Genomic DNA, 26,607 nt, shown 5'->3' with positions numbered 1-26,607 from the left:
TTAAAGTGCATTTTATAAAGACTTTTGAACAGATAAATGACTTTCTTTTTTACTTTTTTCTGACCTCTGGGACAGATTAATTGGTTTTCAATGCATTCCTATGAGAAACCGCGTTTCGGTTTACGAATTTTTCAGAATCCGAAAAGTCCCGCAGAACTAATTCAATTCGTAAACCGAGGTACGCCTGTATATTCATCTTTGTGTACTATAACATCATATTTATATTTATTTTGCACTTTTGGTTATTTATAGCACAACACGGTGTTTGTCTTTTTAAGTTGATACTATTAGAAGGGATATCTTCTTTTTTTTTGTGTTTGCCGCTTTTTAATTTTAGCCCAATTTACAGCCCTTTCTGCACGATTTCCATATTTCCAGGTAAAAGCCGATATGACATCTCACTGACCGGGTTTACATCTACTCTAAACCATCTTCGTATACAACTGGAATGATTGGTTAACTTTCTTTTTGATATCAAATTTTCGAGTTTCCCAACCATCAGAAACAACATCTTTAAACCTTTTTTTTTTTTCTTTCTAAATAAGACTACAATCCCATTCTAGAATGAATACGTTTATTGTCTTACAAAATTTATTGTCTAGAAATATGAGATATACACGGAAGTGAGAGGTATGGGGGGCGATCCAAGGGGATGGGGTGGGAGATTCTGGCAGCTGTTATGTATTTAAAAAAAAAAAAAAAAAAAATCATAATAAATGAACAGACACTTGAATGAGCGCAGAGATAACTTGTATAAACTATGAAACTGTCTCCAGCTCAGGATGGGTAACCAAAACTCCACCCAAGTCTGGAACGGTCAAAGCCTTTAATAATAATTATAATAAAAAAAAAAATGCTATTTTCCAGCACAAGAGTTTGGATAATACTGACTTTTGGATTGACGTCATAGTTACACATGATATAATATGCACAATAAAGTCATCACATTAGTTCCATAGGGACAAGTGGATATGTACTTTATTATTCTCAATTGTCTAAGTGGCTAAGGCACCTTTTTTTTTTTTTTTTTTTGTTTGTTTGTTGTCACGTTTTTTTTCTTTTTGTTGTCATGTTTTGTTTTCCCCATTTACGTTTTCCAAGAAAGTGCTAATCTTGAGTTGGAATTTGGTTTAGATATCAATTGGAGGAGGTTGAAATCCCAAAAGGAAAAAAAAGAAATTATACAGTTCTCTCCCGCCACCAATCCCTACCTTTAAAGAAAAAAAAAAAACAAACTGGCGGAATTCACAGTTTAGTTATGGAAATTCTTTGATAAAAAGGATCCACAGAAAGTTCCGTAGTTTATAATGGAATAGGGTAAGGACATAGGAGCTTCTAGAACATGCAAAGGGACGATTTGATCCCATGTCCTCCCTTCACCTCCCCCACCCCTCCCTCGGGACAGAGAACATGTAGTGCGTCTTTTTGTTTTTTTTTGTCCGTATGATGCTAGAAAGAGGAACGAAATGAAGTCTGTAGGATAACGCAGAGCACAGAACTCATTCTCATTGGCTGCCTTCTGAATATGGGGGGTGGGAGAGGTGGAAGAAGATGGCTTCCATCTCCTTCCTGCAGAAAAGGGCACTTTCAGCAGGAGATTGGTTCAGCGGATTGGGATTTTTAGCAAAGTGGAGTGGCCTGAGAAGAGGGTGTTACAGCCCCCCCTACCCCCAGGCTCCCTCTGTCTGTATGACCTGTAGTGCTGCCGTGAGCAGTTTAGTGTCCCTTCCTGACAGGCAGAGGACTTGCAGAGAGAGGAGGTCACTCAGAGGGGGTGGAAGCCGTTGTCTCGTTGACCTCGTTGGTTTTGCTCTCTGTCTCATCATCTGAGAGGTCCATAGACGTGCCCTCTATCTGCAATGGTCGGCGACCAGAGCGGCTGGAAGATGAGGAGAAGGATATGGGTCCACCTCGCCTGGAAGAAGAAGAAAAAAAAAGCAACTTTAAAGTAGTTGTAAACTCATACATATTTAATCTTCTTAGTAGGCTTAGTAGGGCAGGAGGTTCATATACTATATTTGCCAACTCATACATATACCCAGTGAAGTGATTGGCCTAAGGCAGTGGTCGGCAAGCCGCGGCTCTTTGCACACTTTAATGCGGCTCTTCTGTGTGCCGGGCGCCCGCTCCCCTCCCTCCTCTCGGGCGGCCGCCCCAAAAGTCAGGACTCTGCAGCTAGCCCAGCAATGGGCAAACTACGGTCCGGCGGACCTTTTAATCCGGCCCACGGAGCGTGGCAAACATTGGCTGTGAGGATGTAGGCGGGGCAGCGTGACGAACTCCTCTCCTCTCACAGTCCGCCCTGAAGACCGGAACAGCGCGGGAACACGGCGAGAGGAACGCGCGGAGCAAAGGTAAGTGAATTGACACAATATGGGGAATGAATTACTATAGGGGGGATGAATTACTATAGGGGGGATGAATTACTATATGGGGGATGAATTACTATAGGGGGGATGAATTACTATAGGGGGGATGAATTACTATAGGGGGGATGTATTTTCAGTTTTAAAATTGTGGCTCTCAAAATAAATTTCAATCGTGGTTTTGGTGAGATTTGGCTCAGTTGAAAAAAAAGGTTGCCCACCACTGGCCTAAGGTGATACACAGATCCTCCTATGTATATTGTACCTGTTTATCTACAGCCCTCTAAAGCATGCCAATCAAAGGCTTTTTCTCAGCTCCAGCGTTACAGAGCTGGGTGTAATCTGAGATCTGAGTAGAGGGAAAGGACCCCCCCATCCCATTACATAGTTATAAGCATGACTCCCCAAGGCAGAGGCATGATGGGACTTGTAGTTTCGCAACAGCTGGAGGGCCGCCAGTTTGACACCCCTGCGTGTGTACGGTCTCAATCCAAAGCAATGGGTGTGGTTTCTGTCTCCGCCATCATCCCTCTAAGTGTCTTGTAGCAATGGCACCACACGGTAGGTAGAAAACAACTGCTTTCTATGTGCTTGGTTCACACCACACATGTACGTCCGTATACAGAAAAACACAGCTCAACAGACACGGTGCGAACAAGTCATAGAAACAATTCTCGTCGTTGTGGAAAGTCGATGGTGAGGCTGCTCTCATGCAGCAGGGGGTCCCTGACCAAGATATCAAAGGTCCAAAATGAGAAAACTTTTGATAGGAGCGCCGAACAGTCTTTGATTAGTTCACATTGATATCGGGGTAACCATCCAACACGCTTCACAGGTACTGACAGCCCCGCTTCAGCAGAGCTCCGATTTTGAAAAGTGACGCGGTTTGAGAACTTACTAAAAAATGAATGAGGCCGACAACCACCAGCAGTATCTCAGTGGCTTAATACACCAATGCTGATTGAATGAGCCACCAAGCCAATGCTCCTGACAAGTGTCGTCCTAAATATTTTCCTGTAATACCTTTTTTTTTTTTTTTTTTTAATAAAGGACCAAGGCATAGAAGCACGCCTATCAAGGCTACAAGAAGATAACGGTACATGTTGGTAGAATCCAAAAAACAAAGGTATACCGCTCAGGCAAACAATCCAGATCAATCCACAGCAGGTGCAGACTGTGGCTCACCACCACACACAATGCAATAGGAAGAAGGGCAAGCCGCACATCGGAGGCTAGAAGAATATCTATCCATTCAGTCATAGCCGACCCTTGGTGATTGCACGGACCGTCACTCGTAAGCGACTTCTTCCATGAATTCTCTTAGCAATTATTTTATAGGGTAGGTTGCCAGGTCTTTCCCCAACCCCCACCATGAAGGAGATCCCACATGGACAGGGAAATAGATGAATATAGTGTGTATTTATTGATCCATGGGACACACAAAACACCAGTCATGCGACCCTACATGTTGGTAGGACACATACATAAAAAAAACAAAAAAGCTCCAGTGATCAGCCTAATTCATTTTACCAATAAGTTCCCAAACCAAATGGTCTCATTTCATGATTATGCAAACGCCAAGTCCTGATGAAGGGTGGAGTATCAAAACTCCCGAAACGTGTTCAAGTTCAACCACAGTTGTGATATTTTGCACAATAAAGGAAGCTCCGAACCCAAATAAATGTGTGCAGTCTTCATCTTTGTAAAACAACCACATTACACCCAAAAGAGGGGGAAAAAAAAATGGGATTTTTTGCACTTGCTGCAAAATCCCTTTCTCTGAGTTCATTGATGGACACAACATCTCCTTATCTACAACAAAGTAGGGGTTGTGTAGCCCCACCTACTAGGAACTAGTGTTCTAATGGTGTATATACACTTTAACAGCAATTAACTGCAACAATTCCCTTCAACCCATTCGCTGCCATGTCCATACGTCATATGAACCTAACAGCGAGGGGGGGGGGGGGTTTACACATAATCCAAAGGCTGCAGCCCCCCTGGATTGTGTCTAAAATTGAAAGACTCCTGCGGTTAGGTGGTGGCAGAATGCTTCCATCGCCCCCCGGTAATGTCTCCCCCCAATGCATGCCATGTCCATACGTCATATGGCCCTAACAGCGGGGGGGTTTACACACGTCCAAAGGCTGCAGCCACCCCCCCCCCCCCCCCCCGGGAATGTGTTTCATATTGACAGACTCCTGCTGTCAGGTGGTGGCAGAATGCTTCCATCGCCCCTGGTAATGCTGTCCCCCAATGCATGCCATGTCCATACGTCATATGGACCGAACAGCAGGAGGGGGGGGGGGGGTGTTACACACATCCAAAGGCTGCAGCCCCCCCGGGATTGTGTCTAAAATTGACAGACTCCTGGTGTCAGGTGGAAGCAGATTGCTTCCATAGCCCTTGGTAATGTCCCCCACCCCACGCATGCTCCTGACATGTATTCCAGGCTCCACCTGCACTCCCCTGTACTGACATGGCGGGCTGCGTTCAAGGTCCTCCCCTTCTTGCTGTGACCTGTGATATGTCACTTCCGGGTCACCGCAGTCACTTTCCACAGCTAGAATAACGGGGGAGAGATGTATTGCAATGTGATTTGCATTGCAATACATCCAGTGGATCCCAGAGGAGACATTAATAGGTTCTCTTTAATGAGACATGCAGGGTCCAAGAGACTGTCGCCTAAAAATCATCACATAAGGGGACTTTGTGTCCTCTAGGTGATGAAAAAAAAAAAAGTTGCACACCGGAGAGCGATAATTCTAGCTCCAGACCTCCTCTGTAACACTAAACTGATGACCTGTAGGGGCTTTTGAAGCCACGGCTATAGAAAATATAGTGTACTTACGTTTGTCACCATTTCACAGTCACGTGCAAATTTAAGGTTTGACATGTTTGGTATCTATTTACTCGGTGCAACCTCATCTTTTCTGTTAGTGCCCTAAAATTCACTTTAGTATGTTCTTTACAGAAATGTTGTGTTTTCTAGACCTTTGCGGTAATATCGTGTGACATAAAAAATTGGAACTACCCCTATTTTATTCTCTAGGGCACAGGTGTCAAACTGGCGGCCCTCCAGCTGTCCAAACTACAAGTCCCATGAGGCATTGCAAGATTTACAGCTACAAATATGACTCCCAAAGGCATAATGGGACTTGTAGTTTCGCAACAGCTGGAGGGCCGCCAGTTCGACATCCCTGCTCTAGGGTGTCTGCGTTCAGAAAATATATGTTTGGGGGTTTTATGTAATCTTCAGACCTAAAATTATTATTTTTTTTAAACGTGTACAAAAACTGCTCTGGCAGCTAAAGGGTTAATGGGCTTTACAGGGGCTTAGGGGATGCCTGCCACAACCAATCAATACTGACGTGTGTGGAACAATGGTGGAGAGTCTAGAAAGCCCTCTCCCCTTCCCTCGGTCTGCCACTGATCGCCGGTTAGGTGCAATCTTCTCACCTTAGTCGGTTCTTCAGAGTGGTCACTTCCCTGGTCAGACCCTCGTTGGCCTCGCATGCGTCATCCAACTCCCGCTGCAGCTTGCGCCTTGATGCGTTTGCCCGGGTGGCTTCTTCTTCTGCCTCCTCCAGCTGCCTCTTCAGCTGTTTCATGCGAGTGTTGGCTTTCTCCATCTACAGAGGAGAAGGCACGGCTCATTAGTAAGATGGCAGCCCCGGGAGCACAGATATCTGGCATGACATATAAGAAAGTGAATTGTCCGTCCTTGAAGGAGTGATGTGGGCTCAGGGCTGCAGCGAGGTTCCAGGGGTGATGGCTACAGACCCAAATCCATCTTAACCTTTCCCAATGTACATAAATGTGCATGAAATTCTTTACCAAAATACAAAAAAAAGGAAGTTGCAATGTTCAGATACAACCATAACCCAGTGACAAGGGCAGTTTTGTCACCCCAAGGCAGCCACTACTGGAGATTGGAGGGGGAAAGTCGGTCGTTACAAGCAGGGGCGGACTGACAACTCATGGGGCCCCCGGGCAATAGGGGATCATGGGGCCCCTGTGTCCTTGCCCAAACTCAAAAAAAAGCCTATGAAAAAGGTACCAGGGGCATCTCATGGGGCCCCCTACTGACCCCGGGCCCTCGGGCAGTGCCCGAGTTTCCAAATGGTCAGTCTGCCCCTGGTTTCAAGCAACTGCTGGTCCTTTAGAGACTATGGGGGGAGTTAAAAGGGATATTAAAAGTTTTTTTTTTTTTTTTTTAATACGTCATACTTACCTGCTCTGTGTAATAGTTTGCAGAGAGTGGCCCTGATCCTCCTCTTCTCGGGTCCCCCACTGGCGCTCCTGGCTCCTCCCTCTTGAGCAGTGCCCCTCATAGCAAGCCACTTGCTATGGGGGGCACTGGTGCGTGCTCGCTCCTGAGCCCTGCTCTACGTGTCTGTAAGACACCATGTGCCGCGGGCTCGGCCCTCCGCTTCTCCTCATGTGACTCAGCTGCACGTCGCAGGATCGAGAAGGGGCTCAGCTGAGTATTTGGGGGGGGGCAACACACCTTTTTTTACCTTCATGCATAGAATGAAAAACCTTCAGCCTTTACAACCACTTTAGGAGAGCAGTTCAGACTTTATGCCTGCGCCACTCTTCTAAGTTAGGGAAACTGAGCAGAATCTGCTCCTGATTGACAAAAGGGTCACAAGCTAGACATGGCACAGAAAGCAGTTCAGCTGGAGCTGCATGCGCTGGATCCCTCTGCAGTTAAAGTTCCACTTTATGTCCTCCTCTCCCCCTCCTAACATTTTTGGCAAATTTTATTTTTTTGGAAGGGGGGTCCTAGTTTTGGTAGTACCTGCTCCTACTGCCTATGGAATTGCCTCGGCGGTTCCACCAGAAGTCCGACTCCCATTGCCTGCAATCTCTAAGGATAAGTTACAGGTCCCAGGGGGCTGCGGGATCATTTTCAAAGTGCAGAGCGGCTCGCTAATGTGCAGTGTTAGGCCAGCTGTGAAGCCGCAAGGAGTCAGCTTCCCACACACAACTTGCCAGCTCCCTGAACACTGGCGAAGGACTGGCCCAGGCGAGGACAGTGCTGGATCCCTGGACAGTAAGGTGGAGATTTACTAAATACTCAAGAGTGCAAAATTTGGTGCAGCTTTGCATAGAAACCAATCAGCTTCCAGGTTTTATTGTCAAAGCTAAATTGAACAAGCTGATTGGCTACCATGCACCCGTTTCAGTAAATCTCCTCCTAAAAGTCCTTCAAGTCAGCAGCTGAAGAACCTCTTTAAAGTGTCACTAAACCCCCGGACCATGCATTCACTATATCCGGTCTCCCCGGACCCCGCATTCACTATATCCGGTCTCCCCGGACCCCGCATTCACTATATCCGGTCTCCCCGGACCCCACATTCACTATATCCGCTCTCCCCGGACCCCGCATTCACTACATCCCCTCTCCCCGGACCCCGCATTCACTATATCCGCTCTCCCCGGACCCCGCATTCACTATATCCGGTCTCCCCGGACCTCGCATTCACTACATCCGCTCTCCCCGGACCCCGCATTCACTACATCCGCTCTCCCCGGACCCCGCATTCACTACATCCGCTCTCCCCGGACCCCGCATTCACTACATCCGCTCTCCCCGGACCCCGCATTCACTACATCCGCTCTCCCCGGACCCCGCATTCACTACATCCGCTCTCCCCGGACCCCGCATTCACTACATCCGCTCTCCCCGGACCCCGCATTCACTACATCCGCTCTCCCCGGACCCCGCATTCACTACATATGGTCTCCCCGGACCCCGCATTCACTATATATGGTCTCCCCGGACCCCGCATTCACTATATATGGTCTCCCCGGACCCCGCATTCACTATATCCGCTCTCCCCGGACCCTGCATTCACTATATATGGTCTCCCCGGACCCCGCATTCACTATATATGGTCTCCCCGGACCCCGCATTCACTATATCCGCTCTCCCCGGACCCTGCATTCACTATATCTTCTCTCCCCGGACCCCGCATTCACTATATCCGCTCTCCCCGGACCCCGCATTCACTATATCCGCTCTCCCCGGACCCCGCATTCACTATATCCGCTCTCCCCGGATCCCGCATTCACTATATCTTCTCTCCCCGGACCCCGCATTCACTATATCTTCTCTCCCACAGTACACAGAACATGGAAATTCAATTATTTTGGTAAATATAAACTGCTAAATTCCTTTTCTCATCAACAGTATAGAGCAGTCTTGTGACTTCTATCAGTGTCCAGCAGAGCACACGTTAAAGCTTGTAGGAGGAGTTTTCATTCTGCTCTAGGAGAATGCAGAACCCCTAACCTCTGTCTGCACAGTGATAAATGGCCCTGTGCTGATCACATATACTCTCCCAAGAAAAAATAAAAAAGCCTCTCGAGAAATACACACCAAACTGCATGTGCAGAGTGACCACACAATAGGTCTTATCAAGAGATAAGATGGGAGACACTGGAAGAAGGGGAGGATCAGAGAAGACAGGATAAAACCGCATTTTTACACAATGCAGAGGATTAACCCCTTAGGTTCCACAGGGAGTATAACAAGCATGCTTTACTGCATCTACAGACTGATTGTACTGTTGTGGGTTTAGTAACACTAAGTTCCCCCCACCTCACTCCTCCCACGCAGCTTCGATTGGGTTGGAGGAGGAGGATTATTAACCCTGCAGGCTCCGCCCATGCAATACAATCACTGCAGACAGTTCACATCCCTTTGCCAGGTCTGGTGAGGATCGGCAGCAGTTTTCTATCTCTGGCACCATCCCTTTGTTAATGAGGCGCAAAACCTGCACCAGGTTCCATTTAACTCTGAAACAGAAGCTGCGTGTGGTGCAGATAGACAAAAAACAAGTGTCACCCGAGGCACACACCTCTAATGCCAGTTGCCTGTGTCCCCCCCCCCCCCCAGGTATGCAGTCCATTATCTGCTCAATGGGTACCTGTTCTTTGTACTGGTCGGCGTGCCGGCGCTCGTCTTCCACCTGCATGAAGACCTCCTTCAGTTTCTTCTCGGTTCTGCGCACCAGTTTGTTAGATGCGGCTCGTTCTCTGGAGGAGGAGATTGGGGGAGGGGAATACTCCATTATTATGAGACTTCCCAATGCACTGTCTTCAGAATATCCTTTTTTTTTTTTTTTACAGAACCAACCCATTTTATCTCGTTTTGCAGAAAATACCAAACGATTCCTCATCAGAGGGACCTCGCATTGTAATGACAATACGCACTCGGGGCCAATCAGAGGAAGCTGGTTAACCTACAGGTAAGGCGAACTCAAACACAGAGAACTTGCAATCTTCATGCGAACCGGGATTTGGGCCCTGGACCCCCCGGTCTGCACCGCTTCTCTGCCTTTCTTACAAATACTCACTTGGCCTCCTGCTCCAGCTGCTCCTCCAGCTGTCCGATCTTGGCCTCCAGGGTAGCAATAGTGGCTTTAAATTTGGATTTCACAGTCCCCTCCAGTTCCTGAAGTTTGGCTTTCAGCTCCTTGTTTTGGCGCTCCAGTTGCTGTCGTGCGTTTTCGCTTTTTTGGGCTGAACTGCGTTCCCCGGCCAGCTCGGCGTTGAGCGTGTCCACCTGGAATCCAAACCAAAGTCAGTCCATTGATCTGAGCAGGACATGTATAGCCAGTCATTTTATGTTCCTGTCAGTAACTCCGGCTAGTCAAAATATACACAGCAGGATCCAGGCCCGGGAACAGCTGATAACGGGGTCCTTGACCTTTAAATTTTAGTAAAAAGGGGATGCATTTTGCTCACCTGAAGAGTGGTTTTACGGAACCGATCATTGAGAAGTTCCATGTTGCTCTGCTCCTCTTCCAACTCTTCCTCCAGCTGGGAGATCCTGGCTTCCAAACGCCTCTTCTCGTCCAGGAGGGCCGACCTGTTGAAAATATGGCAATCTAGTTCAGCCTTTCTCAACCAGGGTGCCCTAGCACCCCGGGGTGCTTTGAAGTTTCTTTAGGGGTGCCTTGGCAAAATATCCAAAACTTGTATACAAGCCAGCCTTTAATTACACAAAGCCCCAGGTTTTCATTGTGCACCTTCTAGCCTCCAGTGTCCTGACAACCAATGACATTATCAGTTGATAAGGAGGATGTCAGCTGCCTGCACAGCATCCTAGTTTGACCCCCCCGTCCCTCCCTATCAGTGCTGGGGTCACATCAGGTCAGTGATAGAGAAAAACTGAGGGAGAGGAGAAACATTGGAATGCTAGTCAGTACCGTTGTGCAAAAATGTATTTCATTTGGAAGAATAAGTAACCTCTAATGGTTGGTGTCCTACATGTGTGGATGTTGCTGCGTTGTATAAAACTATTAGAATAGTTTTTACATTTTAGAATGGGGTGCCTCTGGACTGTCCGTAATTTTAAAGGGCGCCTCGGAACTGTCCATAAATTTAGAGGGCGCCTCGGGACTGTTCATAAATTTTAGAGGGCGCCTCGGGACTGTCCATAAATGTTAGAGGGCGCCTCGGGACTGTCCATAATTTTTAGAGGGCGCCTCGGGACTGTCCATAATTTTTAGAGGGCGCCTCGGGACTGTCCATAATTTTTAGAGGGCGCCTCGGGACTGTCCATAATTTTTAGAGGGCGCCTCGGGACTGTCCATAAATTTTAGAGGGCGCCTCGGGACTGTCCATAAATTTTAGAGGGCGCCTCGGGACTGTCCATAATTTTTAGAGGGCGCCTCGGGACTGTCCATAATTTTTAGAGGGCGCCTCGGGACTGTCCATAATTTTTAGAGGGCGCCTCGGGACTGTCCATAATTTTTAGAGGGCGCCTCGGGACTGTCCATAATTTTTAGAGGGCGCCTCGGGACTGTCCATAATTTTAGAGGGTGCCTTGACTAAAAAAAGGTTGAGAAACACTGTTCTAGGTCTGCATTTTAGACAATGCCGAGGCCTACCAATGAAGCTTCTCTTAACAGGTATCTTTCATGGAGCGATCTCTAGCAACAAATTAAAGGACCCCGCCACTTTACTAGTTCAGGAAAAAAAAAATGACTGTGAAACAGTCCACCAAAATCCCCTGCTTCCTAGGTGGCAACTGTCACAAATACACATAGGGATCTATTTATTAAAAAAAAAGAAAAAAGACAAGTGTCACAAGCGTTTGCCCAGCTGTGATGAATAATAACCATCATTTGACTGATACATTAATTTTCTTTCATCATCAGCTCCACCTAGTGGCCATAATGCTGTATTTTCCTGATTGAGGTATTTCAAGAGAATACTGGTACAACAAGCACTGATGTGAACTAGTACATTGACAGCCATATAACCTACTTTCTGTGCATTTTGAGTACAGTGTTGCATGACCGCGCAATTCAAAGTGCGACAGCGCTGAAAGCTGTAAATTGGCCTGGACAGGAAGGGGGTGAAAGTGCCTGGTAGGGAAGGGGTTAATGGCTTCATAAGAAGGTTTAATAAAGGTTTATTAAATCCCTTCCCACGCTTTAAGCGCTCATAATGCCAGAGGTGTTATATGGGCTTCCTGATCGTGTAATCGTGATTGGCTGTCACAGTGATCATGTGTTCAGGAGCCAAACCTACCAGTTCCTGCAGTTGGCGACGGTGCGGTCACAGTGCTGAGGACATACGATTAAATGTGCTCCCAGCACAGCGACGCCAGCCGATCGCATATATGTGGCAGCACGGCATAAGGCCCACCACCTTGCTGTCACATAGATGCACAGCTGGCTTTAACCGCCTTCCGTCCGCCATATTGTCCAATGACGGGCGCAAGGTGGTTCTCTCGTTGTGGGATGACGTCGTATGACGTCCTCCCACTCTCAGTGTGGTGATCGGCGGTGCGCTGTGTCCCTCGGACACAACTGATCACCGATCATGGAAAGAGCCGAAAATGTCGGCTCGATCATGTGATCAGCTGTGTCCAATCACAGCTCATCACATGTAAACAGGGAAATGCCGGTTATCAGCATTTCTCTCCTCTCGAGCTGTCACGCTGACAGAGGAGAGGAGAGGAGAGCCGGTAATCGGCATTCTGCGGAGGGGACATGTACACTGATCATCAGGGCACTAATGATCAGTGTAGCCCCAGCAGTGCCACCTGTCAGTGCCCATCAATGCAAGCAGTAAGTGATCATCAATGCCACCTGCCAGTGCCCATCAGTGCCTCAGCAATGCCACATATCAGTGCCCATCTGAGCTGCCTTTCAGTGTCACCCATCAGTGCCTGTCAGTGCTGCCTATCAGTGCCTGTCAGTGCTGCCTATCAGTGCCTGTCAGTGCTGCCTGTCAGTGCCGCCAAACAGTGCCAGTCAGTGCCGCCAAACAGTGCCAGTCAGTGCCGCCAAACAGTGCCAGTCAGTGCCGCCACACAGTGGCAGTCAGTGCCGCCAAACAGTGGCAGTCAGTGCCGCCAAACAGTGGCAGTCAGTGCCGCCAAACAGTGGCAGTCAGTGCCGCCAAACAGTGCTGCCAGTCAATGCCGCCTATCAGTGCCATATATGAGTGCTGCCTTTCAGTGCCCAACAGTGATGCCTGTCAATGCCCATCAGTGCCACCTATCAGTGCCCATCACAGCAGCCTCATTAGCGCACATCAGTGAAGGAACAAAATCACTTATTTACAAAATTTTATAACAAAAACTAAGAAAAAACTTTTTTTTCCCCAAAATTTTCAGTGGTTTTTGGTTTAAGAAAAAATAAAAAACCCCGAGGTGATTAAATACCACCAAAATAAAGCTCTATCTGTCACAAAAAAATGATAAAAATGTCATATGTGTACAGTGTTACATGACTGCGCAATGGTCATTCAATGTGTGACAGCACTGAGAGTTGGAAATTGGCCTGGGCAGGAAGGGGGTAGAAGTGCCCTGTAGGCAGGAAGGGGGTAGAAGTGCCCGGTGGGCAGGAAGGGGGTAGAAGTGCCCGGTGGGCAGGAAGGGGGTAGAAGTGCCCGGTGGGCAGGAAGGGGGTAGAAGTGCCCGGTAGGCAGGAAGGGGGTAGAAGTGCCCGGTAGGCAGGAAGGGGGTAGAAGTGCCCTGTAGGCAGGAAGGGGGTAGAAGTGCCCTGTAGGCAGGAAGGGGGTAGAAGTGCCCTGTAGGCAGGAAGGGGGTAGAAGTGCCCGGTAGGCAGGAAGGGGGTAGAAGTGCCCGGTAGGCAGGAAGGGGGTAGAAGTGCCCCGTAGGCAGGAAGGGGGTAGAAGTGCCCCGTAGGCAGGAAGGGGGTAGAAGTGCCCCGTAGGCAGGAAGGGGGTAGAAGTGCCCCGTAGGCAGGAAGGGGGTAGAAGTGCCCCGTAGGCAGGAAGGGGGTAGAAGTGCCCCGTAGGCAGGAAGGGGGTAGAAGTGCCCCGTAGGCAGGAAGGGGGTAGAAGTGCCCCGTAGGCTAGGGGTTAAAGTGGAACTGCGCGTCATCTGAGCACCACAAACCAAAAATGCTATTTAATTCATTGTTAACCCCTCAGCTCTGGCGCCTCCCAGCCCTTTAAGGGTTTAAGAAGCAGGGGGTGGGGTTTAGGGTCATGTGACCGCCATGACGGCGGTCACATGATCAGGAAAGGTCTTGATTGAAAGAGGAGATCGGGACCTTTTCATGAGTACCGGACATGTGTGCTGGGAGCATGCAGGGAACGCACTCTCAGCACGTTTTTTTTTTTTAATAGGCAGTAAATGTGCGGCCGCTCAGCGTCTAGGCCCAGACGCCGGGAGTCCGCACATTTGCATTCGGCCGGCGCCAAGAGGTTAATATTCAAAGCAAACTCCACCATCCATCCGCGTCTGCATTTTGCTAAGAAATCATATCGGAAAACACCCCCTGGCATTTCTGGCAGTGGCCATCTTCATTAAGGGCAGATGATTCATGTAGCATTTACTTCCTGGAATCCATCTGCCCTTAGCTCAGGCATTGGCTGAGCTGAGAACCCTTCCCTCCCAAAGACTGCTGGGATGTATGGCATCATTTGCCTAGGCATGGAAATCAGGACGTAACTGAAGAAATGTTTTAAAAAAAAAAGTTTAAACAAGTAAATATAATATACTTTCCTATCTATGTACTAAGGCTGGCGGCTTAAGGATTACAAATATTCAATGTTGATTGAGAGAGTGAAGTTCCACTTGGAGTTACTTTTTAAAAGCACCACTCACTTTCCTGAAGTGCTGTTTGAGATCTCATCAGCGAGCTCGTCTCTCTCCTGCTCGGCGTGGCGGCGGGCGCGCTCAGAAGCTGCCAGATCCTACGGGGGTAAAGTAAACGAGTCACTGAAAGCCAATGAACATAGAGCACAAGCTACCCTGCGGACTTGGGGTTAGTAACCAGCGGAACATTCACTGCGCCATAAGGCCTAGTTTATACATGTGACTGGGGGGGGCAGTAAAAATAAGTGGTTAAACCATTACCTCCTCCAAACCACCTCACCCCCTTAAGGCACCTGAACAAGGGTGTACCCATGCTGAGGTCCTTTGCATGGCAGTTTATTCCTCCCGTTGCATACGCCAAACGCGACCTGTTCAAGCAAACACCAGGCTAGATTGCAGAGCCGTATGACATGACGACCCGTCTTCACATCCTTACAAGTTTGGCAACCTGCCCAGTTACAGTGGCTTGTCTTTGTGGGCAGGGCTGACAACACTGCTTTTGATTTCAGTGCAGCAGAGACAGCGTTGTCAGCTTGCCAGAGGAAGTTAAGAGATCACTAGATGGCAGATATGTACTGATAAATTTTTTTTTTTATTTTACATTTTGTGCAGACATGCACGTCAGTGGGAAGGCCTTGCTGAACGTGTATTAAAGTGGTTGTAAACCTCAGTCATGAAATATGAACAAAGCATCTACTTCTATACAAGTTATTTGTCTCAATCAAGAGCACTAAGTCTGTCTGCTGCTTTGTTCCCCTGCTATAAGCATGAGTCACTTCTGAAACATTCTCCTGACACCAAGAGATAAACGGTGACAGGAGGGCACTCCAGCACACAGCCTGTGATTGACAGCCTCAGCTCTGTTCCTGTGTACTGGGGGGGGGGGGGGGGTATGTGTCTCTTCCTTCCAATCAGCTTTCAGAGCTCTCCTCACCGAGCTCTGCCGAGTGTAACTTCAGCTTTCTGCCCCCTTTTCAGACAAAGGTACACATTCTGGACTTTGAACAGAGCGAATACTGCAGATAAACAGGTACAACTTATGTAGGAGGATTTGTTTTTCCATCTCTGTGCATCACCTGAGGCCAGTCACTTGCCGCCCTATAGCAGATATACTGCTACAGGGGTGAGCAAAATCACGTGTATATATATATATACATGATTTTGCATTTCCGCGCTGCCATTCTCAGCCGCAGCTGTCAATCACCGAGTCCTGGCCAGTAATTGACCACCGGTGCCCGGTGATTACCGAGCATCTCTGATGGGGAGGAGGACTGTTCTGTTTACTAACAGTCTTCCTCCCTGTCAGATCGGGCACACGGAGTCTGTCAGTTCGGGCACACTGCTCTAGATGGCTGTGCACACCCAGAGCAGTGTGTTTACAGTCAAGCACCAACACACCACCCCCTAGTAAAACACTCCCTGCACACAGTTAACCCTTTGATCACCCCTCACCACCCCTTCCTGCTCAGTGTCATTAGTAGAGTGTCAGTGCTGATCACTGTATTGGTGTCACTGGGGATGTCACTGACACCAAGCCAGTTCCCCCCCAGTGTCAGAATGTCCGCCGCAGTCCCGCTAAAAGTCGCTGATCGTCGCCATTACTAGTAGAAAAAAAAAATCCCATTATCTATACCGCCATTTGTAAACACTATAACTTTCACGTAAACCAATTTACACATACTGGGATTATTTTTTAGCAAAGACATGTCGCAGAATACATTTATGATGAAATTTTATTTTTTTTTAAATTTTTTTACTGGACATATTTATAGCAAAAAGTCCAAAATAATGTGTTTTTCTCAAAATTTACGCTTTTTTTTTTTATAGTGCAAAAAAAAAAAAAAGAAAATAAACACAGGTGATCAAATACCACCGAAAGAAAGCTCAATTCGTGGGGAAAAAAAAGGATGTAAATTTAATTTGGGTGCAGCATTGCATGACCGTGCAATTGTCAGTTAAAGTAATGCAGCGCCGTAACACAATAAAATGGCCTGGTCAGGAAGGGGGGGGGGGTAATCCTCACTTTAAAATGCTGGTTTGTTAAAGCGGAGTTCCACCTAAAAAAAAATAAAACGTCATCAGATACAAAAACTGTAGCTGCTGACTTTTAAAATACAGCCACTTACCTGTCCCTCGGCCCAGCGGTGTCCTCACCACGGCTGGTTTCACCGGCTGTCTTCCCTCCCTGGTGCTGGCATCTTTAGTGTGGGCACCTGGTTATGACAGCTTGCGGCTTCACAGCCAGGTGCCCACTGAGCATGTGCGAGAAGCATTGCGTTTTGTGAATGGCCCCGTAGTCTTCTGGGATCTGTCACATGTCCCAGAAGACTACAGGGAGGGAGGACACCTTTTGTTTATAATTGCCTAGGCGGTCCGACTGCAATTGGGAGCTGGTACCTGTCAAATCCGGGTACCTGCTCCCTCCCCCTGCCCGGGGGGTGGGGGGGTGGTGTTGGTGGGGGGACAACTTCCGCTTCCAATTGCCTAGGCAATCGCAGTGGAAGTGGGTACCTGTCAAATTTGGGTACCCGCTCCCCAAAGGTGCCAATCCTTGTCGGGGAGTGGGGAACAAAGGCTTAAAGCGGAACTTCCCCTTTTGGGTGGAGCTCCGCTTTAAGCCAACTGCATACTGTAATACACATTACCTCCTGAAGCTGAAGAATTTCGGCTTCCAGGTTCTTCAGCTTCTTCTCATTCTCTTTAGACTGAGCGAAGATGTCATCTCGGGATGCCCTGGCATCTTCAAGCTCCCGCTGGTAGTCCTTCATTTGTGCCTGGTGAGAGAAAGTTAATAAAAATGTGGAATATCATAGGAAGGCCGATGGTGGACATCAGCGTTCCACATTCTGAAGATTGTCCACAGTATTCCAAGCTACCTGCAGCTTGCGCAGTTGTTTGATGGCGTCTTCGCGTCCCTTATTGGCTGCCTCAATTTGAGACTCCAGATCCTTCAAATCCATTTCCAGTTTCTTCTTGGAAGCTACAGCCTGAGCTCGCTGTTTGCGTTCGTCCTCCAGCTCTGCCTCGAGCTCCCGCACCTTGGAAAGATAAAAAAATATAAACTCGGAATCCTAATTACAACGGCAGACTTTGACGGTATGAAGTTCAGAAAGGCAGCTTCCTGCATTGAACTCCCCAGCTGGATGGGGTTTCCTACCTGCTTGACCAACATGCGTTTCTTCTCTTCGTTCTGTTCATCCCGTGCCTGCAAGTCTCGCTCAAACTGCGCCTTCATGGCCTGCATGTTGACTTCCAGACGCAGCTTAGCATCTTCTGTGCCTTGAAGCTCATCTTCCAGTTCTTCCAGCTGAGTTCTCATCTCTTCCACCTGCTGCTCAAGAGCCCGCTTAGATTTCTCCAACTCGTGAACCTGGAAAAAGACGTCAAGAATCAAATGTACTGAAAGGCCAAAGCAGAGCAACAGTACAAAGAAATAATAGCGAGGGAAGCAATCCTTCAACAGGACCATCTCACACACCTACAACAGGACCATCTCACAAAGCTACAACCAACAGGACCATCTCACACACCTACAACCAACAGGACCATTTCACAAAGCTACAACCAACAGGACCATCTCACACACCTACAACCAACAGGATCATCTCACAAAGCTACAACCAACAGGACCATCTCACACACCTACAATCTACAGGACCATCTCACACACCTACAATCTACAGGACCATCTCACACACCTACAACCAACAGGACCATCTCACACACCTACAACCAACAGGATCATCTCACAAAGCTACAACCAACAGGACCATCTCACACACCTACAATCTACAGGACCATCTCACACACCTACAATCTACAGGACCATCTCACACACCTACAATCTACAGGACCATCTCACACACCTACAACCAACAGGACCATCTCACACACCTACAATAAGCCGGACCATCTCACACACCTACAATAAGCCGGACCATCTCACACACCTACAATAAGCCGGACCATCTCACACACCTACAATAAGCCGGACCATCTCACACACCTACAATAAGCCGGACCATCTCACACACCTACAATCAACAGGATCATCTCACACACCTACAATAAGCCGGACCATCTCACACACCTACAATAAGCCGGACCATCTCACACATCTACAATCAACAGGATCATCTCACACACCTACAACCAACAGGATCATCTCACACAACTACAACCAACAGGACCATCTCACACACCTACAACCAACAGGATCATCTCACACAACTACAACCAACAGGACCATCTCACACAACTACAACCGGACCATCTCACACAACTACAACAGGACCATCTCACACAACTACAACAGGACCATCTCACACAACTACAACCAACAGGACCAACTCACACAACTACAATCTACAAGTCTCAAAAGTATTACATAAAAATCAAATGTTTACATTTTTTACTTCTTAAAAAGGAACTCCAGCTACCCCCACCCTTCCTTTAAAGTGGTTGAAAACCTCAGACATGAAGTATGAACAAAGCATATCCATTTATAGTGTGCTCTTGTCTCAGTCCGGAGTACTAAGTGTAATTTCTGTCTGCTGCTTCGTTCCTCTGCTATCAGCGTGAATCACTTCTGACAAGTTTTCCTGACACCAAAAGAAAAATGGTGACAGGGTAGGAACCTCCAGCAAATTGACAGGTTTAGCTCTGTTCCTGTAAGCTGTGTGGAGGGGGGTGTGGCTCTTGCCTCCAAATCAGCTCTTCTCACTGAGCTCTGCAGTGTGTGATTTCAGATATCCACCCCTTTATTACTGAACACTCAGACAAGCTTTAGACATTCAGCACTTCCGATATGGAAGAAAAATATATTTGAAATACTACAATTTTGGCCATATATATATATATACATACATACACACACATACACACTGCATGTTAAAATGTGTTTTTATTACAAAATATATGAAAAGTATTTTTAAAAATACATTTCAAATATACTGTATGTCTTTAAAAATACAAATCTACATTTTTGGAATGCACTTACAAATATATGTAAACATAAGTTAAAATGACTTTTTTTTATATGTTAAAAAAATATATTTTTTGAAAATATATTCTTCAAATTTTTTTAACATATATTTGTAAATGCATTCCAAAAATGTAGATTTGCATTTTTAAAGACATACAGTATATATGAAATATATGTTTAAAAATCTTTTGGTATAAAAACGCATTTCAACATGAAATGTATGTGTGTGTGTGTATATATATATATATATATATATATATATATATATATATATATATATATATATATACACACACACACACACACACACACACACACACATATACCCCCACCCTTCCTTTAAAGTGGTTGAAAACCTCAGACATGAAGTTTGAACATAGCATATCCATTTATAGTGTGCACTTGTCTCTCTCTCTATATATATATATATATATATATATATATATATATATATATACATACACACACACATACATATATATATATATATATATATATACACATATATACACATACATACATACACACACACATATATATACATATACACACACACACATTATTGAAATATATTGAATATGGCCAAAATTGTAGTATTTCAAATATATGCCAATATATTCGGGAAGAATATTTTAAAAATATATTTCAAATATATTTTTCTTCCATGTGGGTTTGAATGGATGTAGAGAAGAAAATGCTACAGGTAAACAGGTACAACTTAGGTAGGAGGATTGTTTTCAGCTTTGTGTATCACCTGAGGCTGGTCACTCCATGTAAGGGTTTACAACCACTTTAAGCCCGCTTGGTCTACATTTTTTTTGTTCATGAAAACCCGATATCACTTCTCCGCTGCAGTCTTTAGGCTGTGGTGGTGTAATGGGTCCTTCCTCAGCAGTGGTGGTTGGGGCTGTTGTTCGGCCTGGACTGAATGATGAGCACCAAACAGTCTAGGTGTACGCTCAAGCTGTGTAATGTTGTATTCTTAGGGTGAAGGTCTAGGATGGTCGGGGCTCACAGGAAGTAAGTTTGGTGACGCTGACTTTCATTTAGACCAAATGGTAAAGCCAGAAGAAGCATGTCGGCTCTAGTGGGGAAGCACTAGACAGAAAGCAGCTGCTGGGCAATAAAACATGAAATTCCACTTTAGGACAAAATTGGCCCTCCTGATCTTGCCTGCATAGCTTCATTAAATCAGATGTACAAGCAATAAGGCCCAAACCCAGCCAACACTTTTGTTTTTTTTTTAGATTTGGCAGAGCTTTTATTGCAGCTTTGGCTGGAGTTTGACCATAAGAAATGAGACCTTATAAGGGTGTAAAATAATGGTAAGTCAGTCTTTCTCAAATCTTTTAGCACGGAGGAACGTGTGAAATACCTTTCTGGTCTCATGGAACCTCTGCTAATAATTCCTATATCTATAGCCCATGGTACATTAATATGTCAGTAGGAGGTCACTGGGAGGAATACCCCCTTTAAAGATCACTAAAAAGATTGTTGTTGTCAGTGGTTACCGATCTGAGAGACATTGTTCAAGGACCCCTTAGCAACCTCTGGAGAAATTCTAAGGTTTCATAGAACTCTGGTTAAGGAAGGCTGTCGCAATGCTTGCCAAATATAACCACAGTGGCCTTTACTAAAATATTAATCCATGTGCACAGATCTCCTTTATGGTAACTTACGTTCTTCCCAACGTCATCTTTGGAGCTCATCAGATCTTCCATCTCTGCTCTCAGCTGCTTGTTCAGTCTCTCAAATTCATCACGAGCCTCTAGCGCCTCCTCCAGGGCTCTGGCTAGTGACAAAGCTTTGGTCTCCTTCTCCCGTGCGTCTGCCTCGGCCCGATCGCGTTCCTCGGCGCATCGGGCTGAGATGGTCTTTTCTTCAGCAAGAAGCTGGTGGGAGAGAGAGATGGAATTCATGCCATGTTTCAAGAAAGGAAACCCCTTATATACATCTCTCCTGAGGTACTGGATATCATCTAGTAAAGGAAGGGACAAAGTCAACTGACCTGGTCAAACTTCTTCTGTTGGAAGGGACAAAGTCAACTGACCTGGTCAAACTTTTTCTGTTGGAAGGGACAAAGTCAACTGACCTCGTCAAACTTCTTCTGTTGGAAGGGACAAAGTCAACTGACCTGGTCAAACTTCTTCTGTTGGAAGGGACAAAGTCAACTGACCTGGTCAAACTTTTTCTGTTGGAAGGGACAAAGTCAACTGACCTGGTCAAACGTCTTCTGTTGGAAGGGACAAAGTCAACTGACCTGGTCAAACTTCTTCTGTTGGAAGGGACAAAGTCAACTAACCTGGTCAAACTTCTTCTGCTTCTTCTCCAGGTTGGACACAATCTGCCTCTGGTGATCCAGGTCCACCATCAAGTCATCCAGCTCTTGCTGAAGTCTGTTTTTGGTCTTCTCCAGCTTCTCGTAAGCCAAGCCCTTTTCCTCCAAGCGCTGTCCCATTAGCTCCATGTCCTTTGAGAGCTTCTTTTTCACTTCTTCTAACCCTTCAATGGTGCCAACATCATCTTCCAGCTTCTTCTTCGAGTCTACAAGCTGGTTCAAAAATTTGTCAGCTGATGTTATATAATCAAGCAAAAGGCAACAAACTGAATTTTGATTGGTTATGACAAGTTACAGGTAGGACATGTTCTTCACTATGCAGCCCTTTAGAACATATAATATTCCAACAGGAATGGTACCTGTGCCTGGAGGTTGATGATTTGCTTCTCCAGGGCCTTGCGGGCCTCCTCCTCTTCCTCCTGCTGCTCCAGCAGGTTGCTTTTCTCCTCCTCTAGCTGTCGGATACGACTACTAAGGTTCAGCTTCTGCCGAGTTTCTTCCTGGAGCAGTTCCTGTCAAAGGGATAAACCATACATTAGGGATTTTGTGTCTTTTGTGTGAAATGCATTAAGCCAGATTGAACCCAGTCCACCCAAAAGTTATAGTTCAGATAAAGGTGGTGTCTGCTCAGCTGAAAGGCTGCAGAAGGAAAATGGAGGGCATCAGTCCTTGTATATGCTGCCCCTCCTATCCAGGTGTACAGGGAAGCTGCACGGGCCCCCTGCAGCATGGGTCCAATTCGCAATTACGACTACTATACGTACTCCCCCGGTTTTAAGATCTTGACCTCAAAAACCACAATAGCCAACCACTAACAGTACGTGAGTCACACCGAACAGACCTGAGTGTCCTGCAGCTGGGACTCCAGGCCAGCGACGTCCTTGACCAATTTAATCCCTTTTTTTTCAGCTTCCTCTAACAAGGTTGACACATTGTCCAGTTCATTCTGTAATGATAAACAATAAATCATTATGTATCAAGACCATATCACAACCTTTCAGCATAAAACCTGCTAAGCAGAGGCTGACCAACAACAAATTTGCCTTTCACTTAGGTGTCATGCCAACAATTTTTTTACGTAGAGACAAAATCCATTTGCGACAAATTATTATACATTATTATTATACAGTATTTATAAAGCGCCAATAGTTCGCTCAGCGCTGTACATTACAAAGGGGGACAGAACATGTGACAGAACAATACCAATACAATGCAAAACATGAGGGGATTGAGGGCCCTGCTCCTTGGAGCTTACAATCTAGGAGGGGGGGATGGTGGCACAGGAGGAGATAGCTGTGGGGGATGGAGTGGTAGAAAGAGTGGAGGAGGTCGGCAAGTTAGCAGGGGGTGGGGTAGGCTTCCCTGAAGAGATGGGTTTTCAGGGTACGCCTAAAGGAGAGGAGAGTAGGTGATAATCTGATGGGTTGGGACAGGGAGTTCCAGAGGATGGGTGACACCCTGGAGAAGTCCTGGAGGCGGGCATGGGAGGAGGAGACCAGGGAACTAGAGAGAAGGAGGTCTTGTGAGGAGCGGAGTGTGCGTGCTCAGCGGTACTTGGATATTAGGTCAGTGATGTAGTTCGGGGCAGTATGGTGGACAAATAAAGTAAACTTCAAAAACTGGCAGGAAAGTTTTGGATAATATACAGTAATGGATCGTTTTACAATCTCCATGTGACAGAAGGCTTCATGGGTCGGACAAAGTACCTGAAGTTTGCTGGTCTTTTCTGCCAGCTCAGCACGCAGCCTGTCCCCTTCTGACACCTTGGCGTGAAACTCCTGAACCTGACCCTCCAGTTTCTTCCTCTTGTACTCCGACTCTGACTTTTGCTGCTGAAGAACCTTCACCTCACCGACCAGCTCCTTGTTCTCAGACTCCAGGCTCTGCTTGTTCTTCTCCAGGTTCACTTTGAGCTGTGCGGGACACAGGGAAATTAAAACGTCGAAATAATTTCATTTTCAATGAACCCAAAGAAGATTCTCATTAGGATCAAAGAGGAACTTCCCCTACTGCTGACTTGATGTATGAAGTAAATTGCTGGTCTATGGAAATATTCACTTTTAACCTTAACCACTTGACTACTGGAAAGTTTTTACCACTTTCAGCACTGCACTACTTTACCTGGAAATTGCTTGGTGTTGCAACACCGTACCCAACCAAAAGTTATTTCCTTTTATGCACACAAATAAAGATTTCTTTTGGTGGTATTTTGATCCCCACAGGGTTTTTTTATTATATAAACGAAAAAATACAGAAAATGTTTTGGGAAAAAAATATTTTCTACTTTCTGTTATAAAACATATCCAATAAAATCAAACATTTTCATAAAAATTTAGGCCAAAATGTATTCTGCTACATGTCTGGTAAAAAGCAAACTCCTTTTTTGGGGACACTATACTAGTGTGGACACTAGTAAGGTTCTGGTTGTGATCAAGATACTGATCCATACAGACACTATATTAGTAATGACGGTGATCAGCGACTTATAGTGTGACTGATAGTGTGGCGGGCAACCTGGTCCTAACTGACACGGACCACTATTTTAGGGTCTCGGCTCTCAGAAAATATATGTTTGGGGGTTTTATGTAATCTTCAGGCCTAAGATGATTGTTTAAACATGTGCATGTTCCTAACTGACACGGACGTTGCTAGTGACTGTAATACAGTGAACAGTGATAATACAGTACACCAAGGGTGCTCAACCCTTTGAAGAACGAGGGCCATTTAAATGATTTTGTAACCGGTTGTGGGCCACAATGAAAGGAAATGGTTCAGAATTTAGATTTTTTTTTTTGATTTTGAATAGCATAATGAACATTTCCCCCCTGAAGCTGCTGAGTGCCAGCAGGAGAGAGAGGAGGAGAAGCCCAGTTTCAGCAATTGCAGGAGAAAAATGGAGGATCGGTTCCTGCATATGCCACCCCTCCTGTCTAAGTGTAAAACAGAACTTAACAGGGAGTCCGCATGGGCCCCATGGAGCATGGGGCAGGGTCGCCATTGAGACCCCTGACATTACACCAGTGGTGGTAAGGGGGAGCGAACCCTGACTGTCCTGAGCACCTTCAGGGATGTTGAATTCATATCACCCGATGCCCGGGACATGTAGTTCTGGGAGCTGAGCAGGTCATTTTTTTTTACCTTTAGCCCTGCTGTGGACAAGCAGCACGGCTCATCTGTCATTTGGGCAGCAGAGCTGCTGCCGATTGCTTCCACACAGAGCCAGCCTCCGCTCCCTTCCCCTCCCTTCCCCTTCTTGTCCTGACCCAGAAGTGACGTTATGATGTCACTTCCAGGTCCCCGTTGAGAGATTCCCGGCCACGGAGGCTGGGAAAGAATGTAATGTGGTGCGATGTGCACTGCATTACATTCAGTGGAGCACAGGGGGAGACAGGCAGGGTCCCTAAAGAGAACCTGTCACCAAAAATTATCACATGTAAAAAAAAATGAAAGTTACACCCAAGTACATAACACCCCCCCCCCAAAAAAAAAATAAAATAAATAAAAGCCCTCCCACCCCCACATATACACACGTACAAATGTAAAAGCACATGCTGGAGCGCCTACGCATGAAAACGATTGTGATACCCAAGTCACATATCACCGTGCACCCAGGATGAGAGCAATAATTCTAGCACCAGACCTCCTCCAGAACACTCTACCGATGACTTATAAGGGGCTTTATAAGTGTCAACCTATAGAAAACATAGGGTACTGAAGTTCGTTGCCATTTCACGATCGCTCACAAATTTAAGGTTTGACAAGTCGGATATCTATTTACTCGGTTCAATCTCATCTTTTATATTTTACAAAAAAATTGGGGTAATTTATAGCTTTTTTTGGGCCCTAAAATTAACTTACTTGTATTTTTAACTGACATTTTGTAATAACATGTGACATACAAAATTGGAACTACCACTATTTTAGGGTCTCGGCTCTCAGAAAATATATGTTTGGGGGTTTTATGTAATCTTCAGGCCTAAGATGATTGTTTAAACGTGTGCAAAAAAATGCAAACACTGCTCTGGCAGCGAAAGGGTTAAAGGATAAGCCGGACCCTCCCCCTTTTCTGAGGAGCACCCAATCAGTGCTCATTACACTACAAGGTCTCTCCCTTCCCTGCTAGACCCCGGGTGCGGTGCTGGAGACAGGCGGGGGGAGGGAGGAGGAGATAAACAGCGAAATGTTAAAAATATTACATGTTTAAGTTGCCATAGAGCCCCTTTTGTTTTTAAAAGCCCCGACATTCCTAAAATCATCTCTGATTTAAATATGGTCTTGTTTAAAAAAAAATTTTTTTATTAATCAGGACAAGAAATTTGTCATGAGGGACAAGTAGATTGGGACCCCGATTTAGTCCCTGGACAAGTAGTTTTTGAAAAAAAATTCCCACACCCCTGCCCCTTATAAGGCTGGTTTCACAAAGATGCGCCGTGGTTTACCTGCATCCTGGGTGAGGCTTCCCTGCGTTTTGCCATAGACGTCTATTATATCTTGCGGGTGTGGTGCACTTTCTGAAAGTGAACCAAAACTACTGCATCCAGTTTGAGGTAAAGGGCCACATCAGAGAGCTCCGAGGGCCACCCCTCTACGCTGTACTAAAGACACTGGGTGGGTGACAGGATTGATCAGAACAGCAATCAAAGGATTAACTGTGTGCCTAACAAGTGTATGCAAGTGTTTGTATGCTGCTTTTACTTACAGATCTGGCGTGAGCCTCTCCTTGTTTTCAGTTCTGAACGATAACTGAAAGCAGGGAGAAATCTGGCGAGAATCTGTGCTGCTGTGCTAACAAAACACACAGATCTCTGTGCTTTGATTGGCC

At 46.2% G+C, this 26,607-nt stretch overlaps 1 protein-coding gene across 1 annotated transcript in view; it reads right to left on the bottom strand.

The window, feature by feature from the left end:
* Positions 1–557: 557 nt before the first annotated feature.
* LOC149439021 (myosin-10) overlaps positions 558–26,607 on the bottom strand; it is a 64,711-nt gene continuing 38,661 nt past the window's right edge. Inside the window, exons 18-31 of the mRNA XM_089659565.1 lie at positions 23,492–23,698; positions 22,627–22,731; positions 22,145–22,297; positions 21,750–21,998; positions 21,127–21,339; positions 17,621–17,833; positions 17,340–17,501; positions 17,109–17,237; positions 14,473–14,561; positions 10,125–10,248; positions 9,734–9,942; positions 9,305–9,413; positions 5,826–5,998; positions 558–1,915 (exon numbers count right to left, since the gene is read on the bottom strand). Coding sequence (XP_089515691.1) covers positions 1,762–1,915; positions 5,826–5,998; positions 9,305–9,413; positions 9,734–9,942; positions 10,125–10,248; positions 14,473–14,561; positions 17,109–17,237; positions 17,340–17,501; positions 17,621–17,833; positions 21,127–21,339; positions 21,750–21,998; positions 22,145–22,297; positions 22,627–22,731; positions 23,492–23,698 — 2,289 coding nt within the window. The 3' untranslated portion in view covers positions 558–1,761. The remainder of the gene's footprint in view (positions 1,916–5,825; positions 5,999–9,304; positions 9,414–9,733; positions 9,943–10,124; positions 10,249–14,472; positions 14,562–17,108; positions 17,238–17,339; positions 17,502–17,620; positions 17,834–21,126; positions 21,340–21,749; positions 21,999–22,144; positions 22,298–22,626; positions 22,732–23,491; positions 23,699–26,607) is intronic.

Source organism: Staurois parvus, unplaced genomic scaffold, assembly GCF_062004578.1.
Source record: "Staurois parvus isolate SC_StPar_1 unplaced genomic scaffold, SC_StPar_1.0 ptg001164l, whole genome shotgun sequence".
In the NCBI taxonomy this organism is placed as follows: Eukaryota; Metazoa; Chordata; class Amphibia; order Anura; family Ranidae; genus Staurois; species Staurois parvus.
This window is presented reverse-complemented; position numbering and strand designations above follow the sequence as displayed.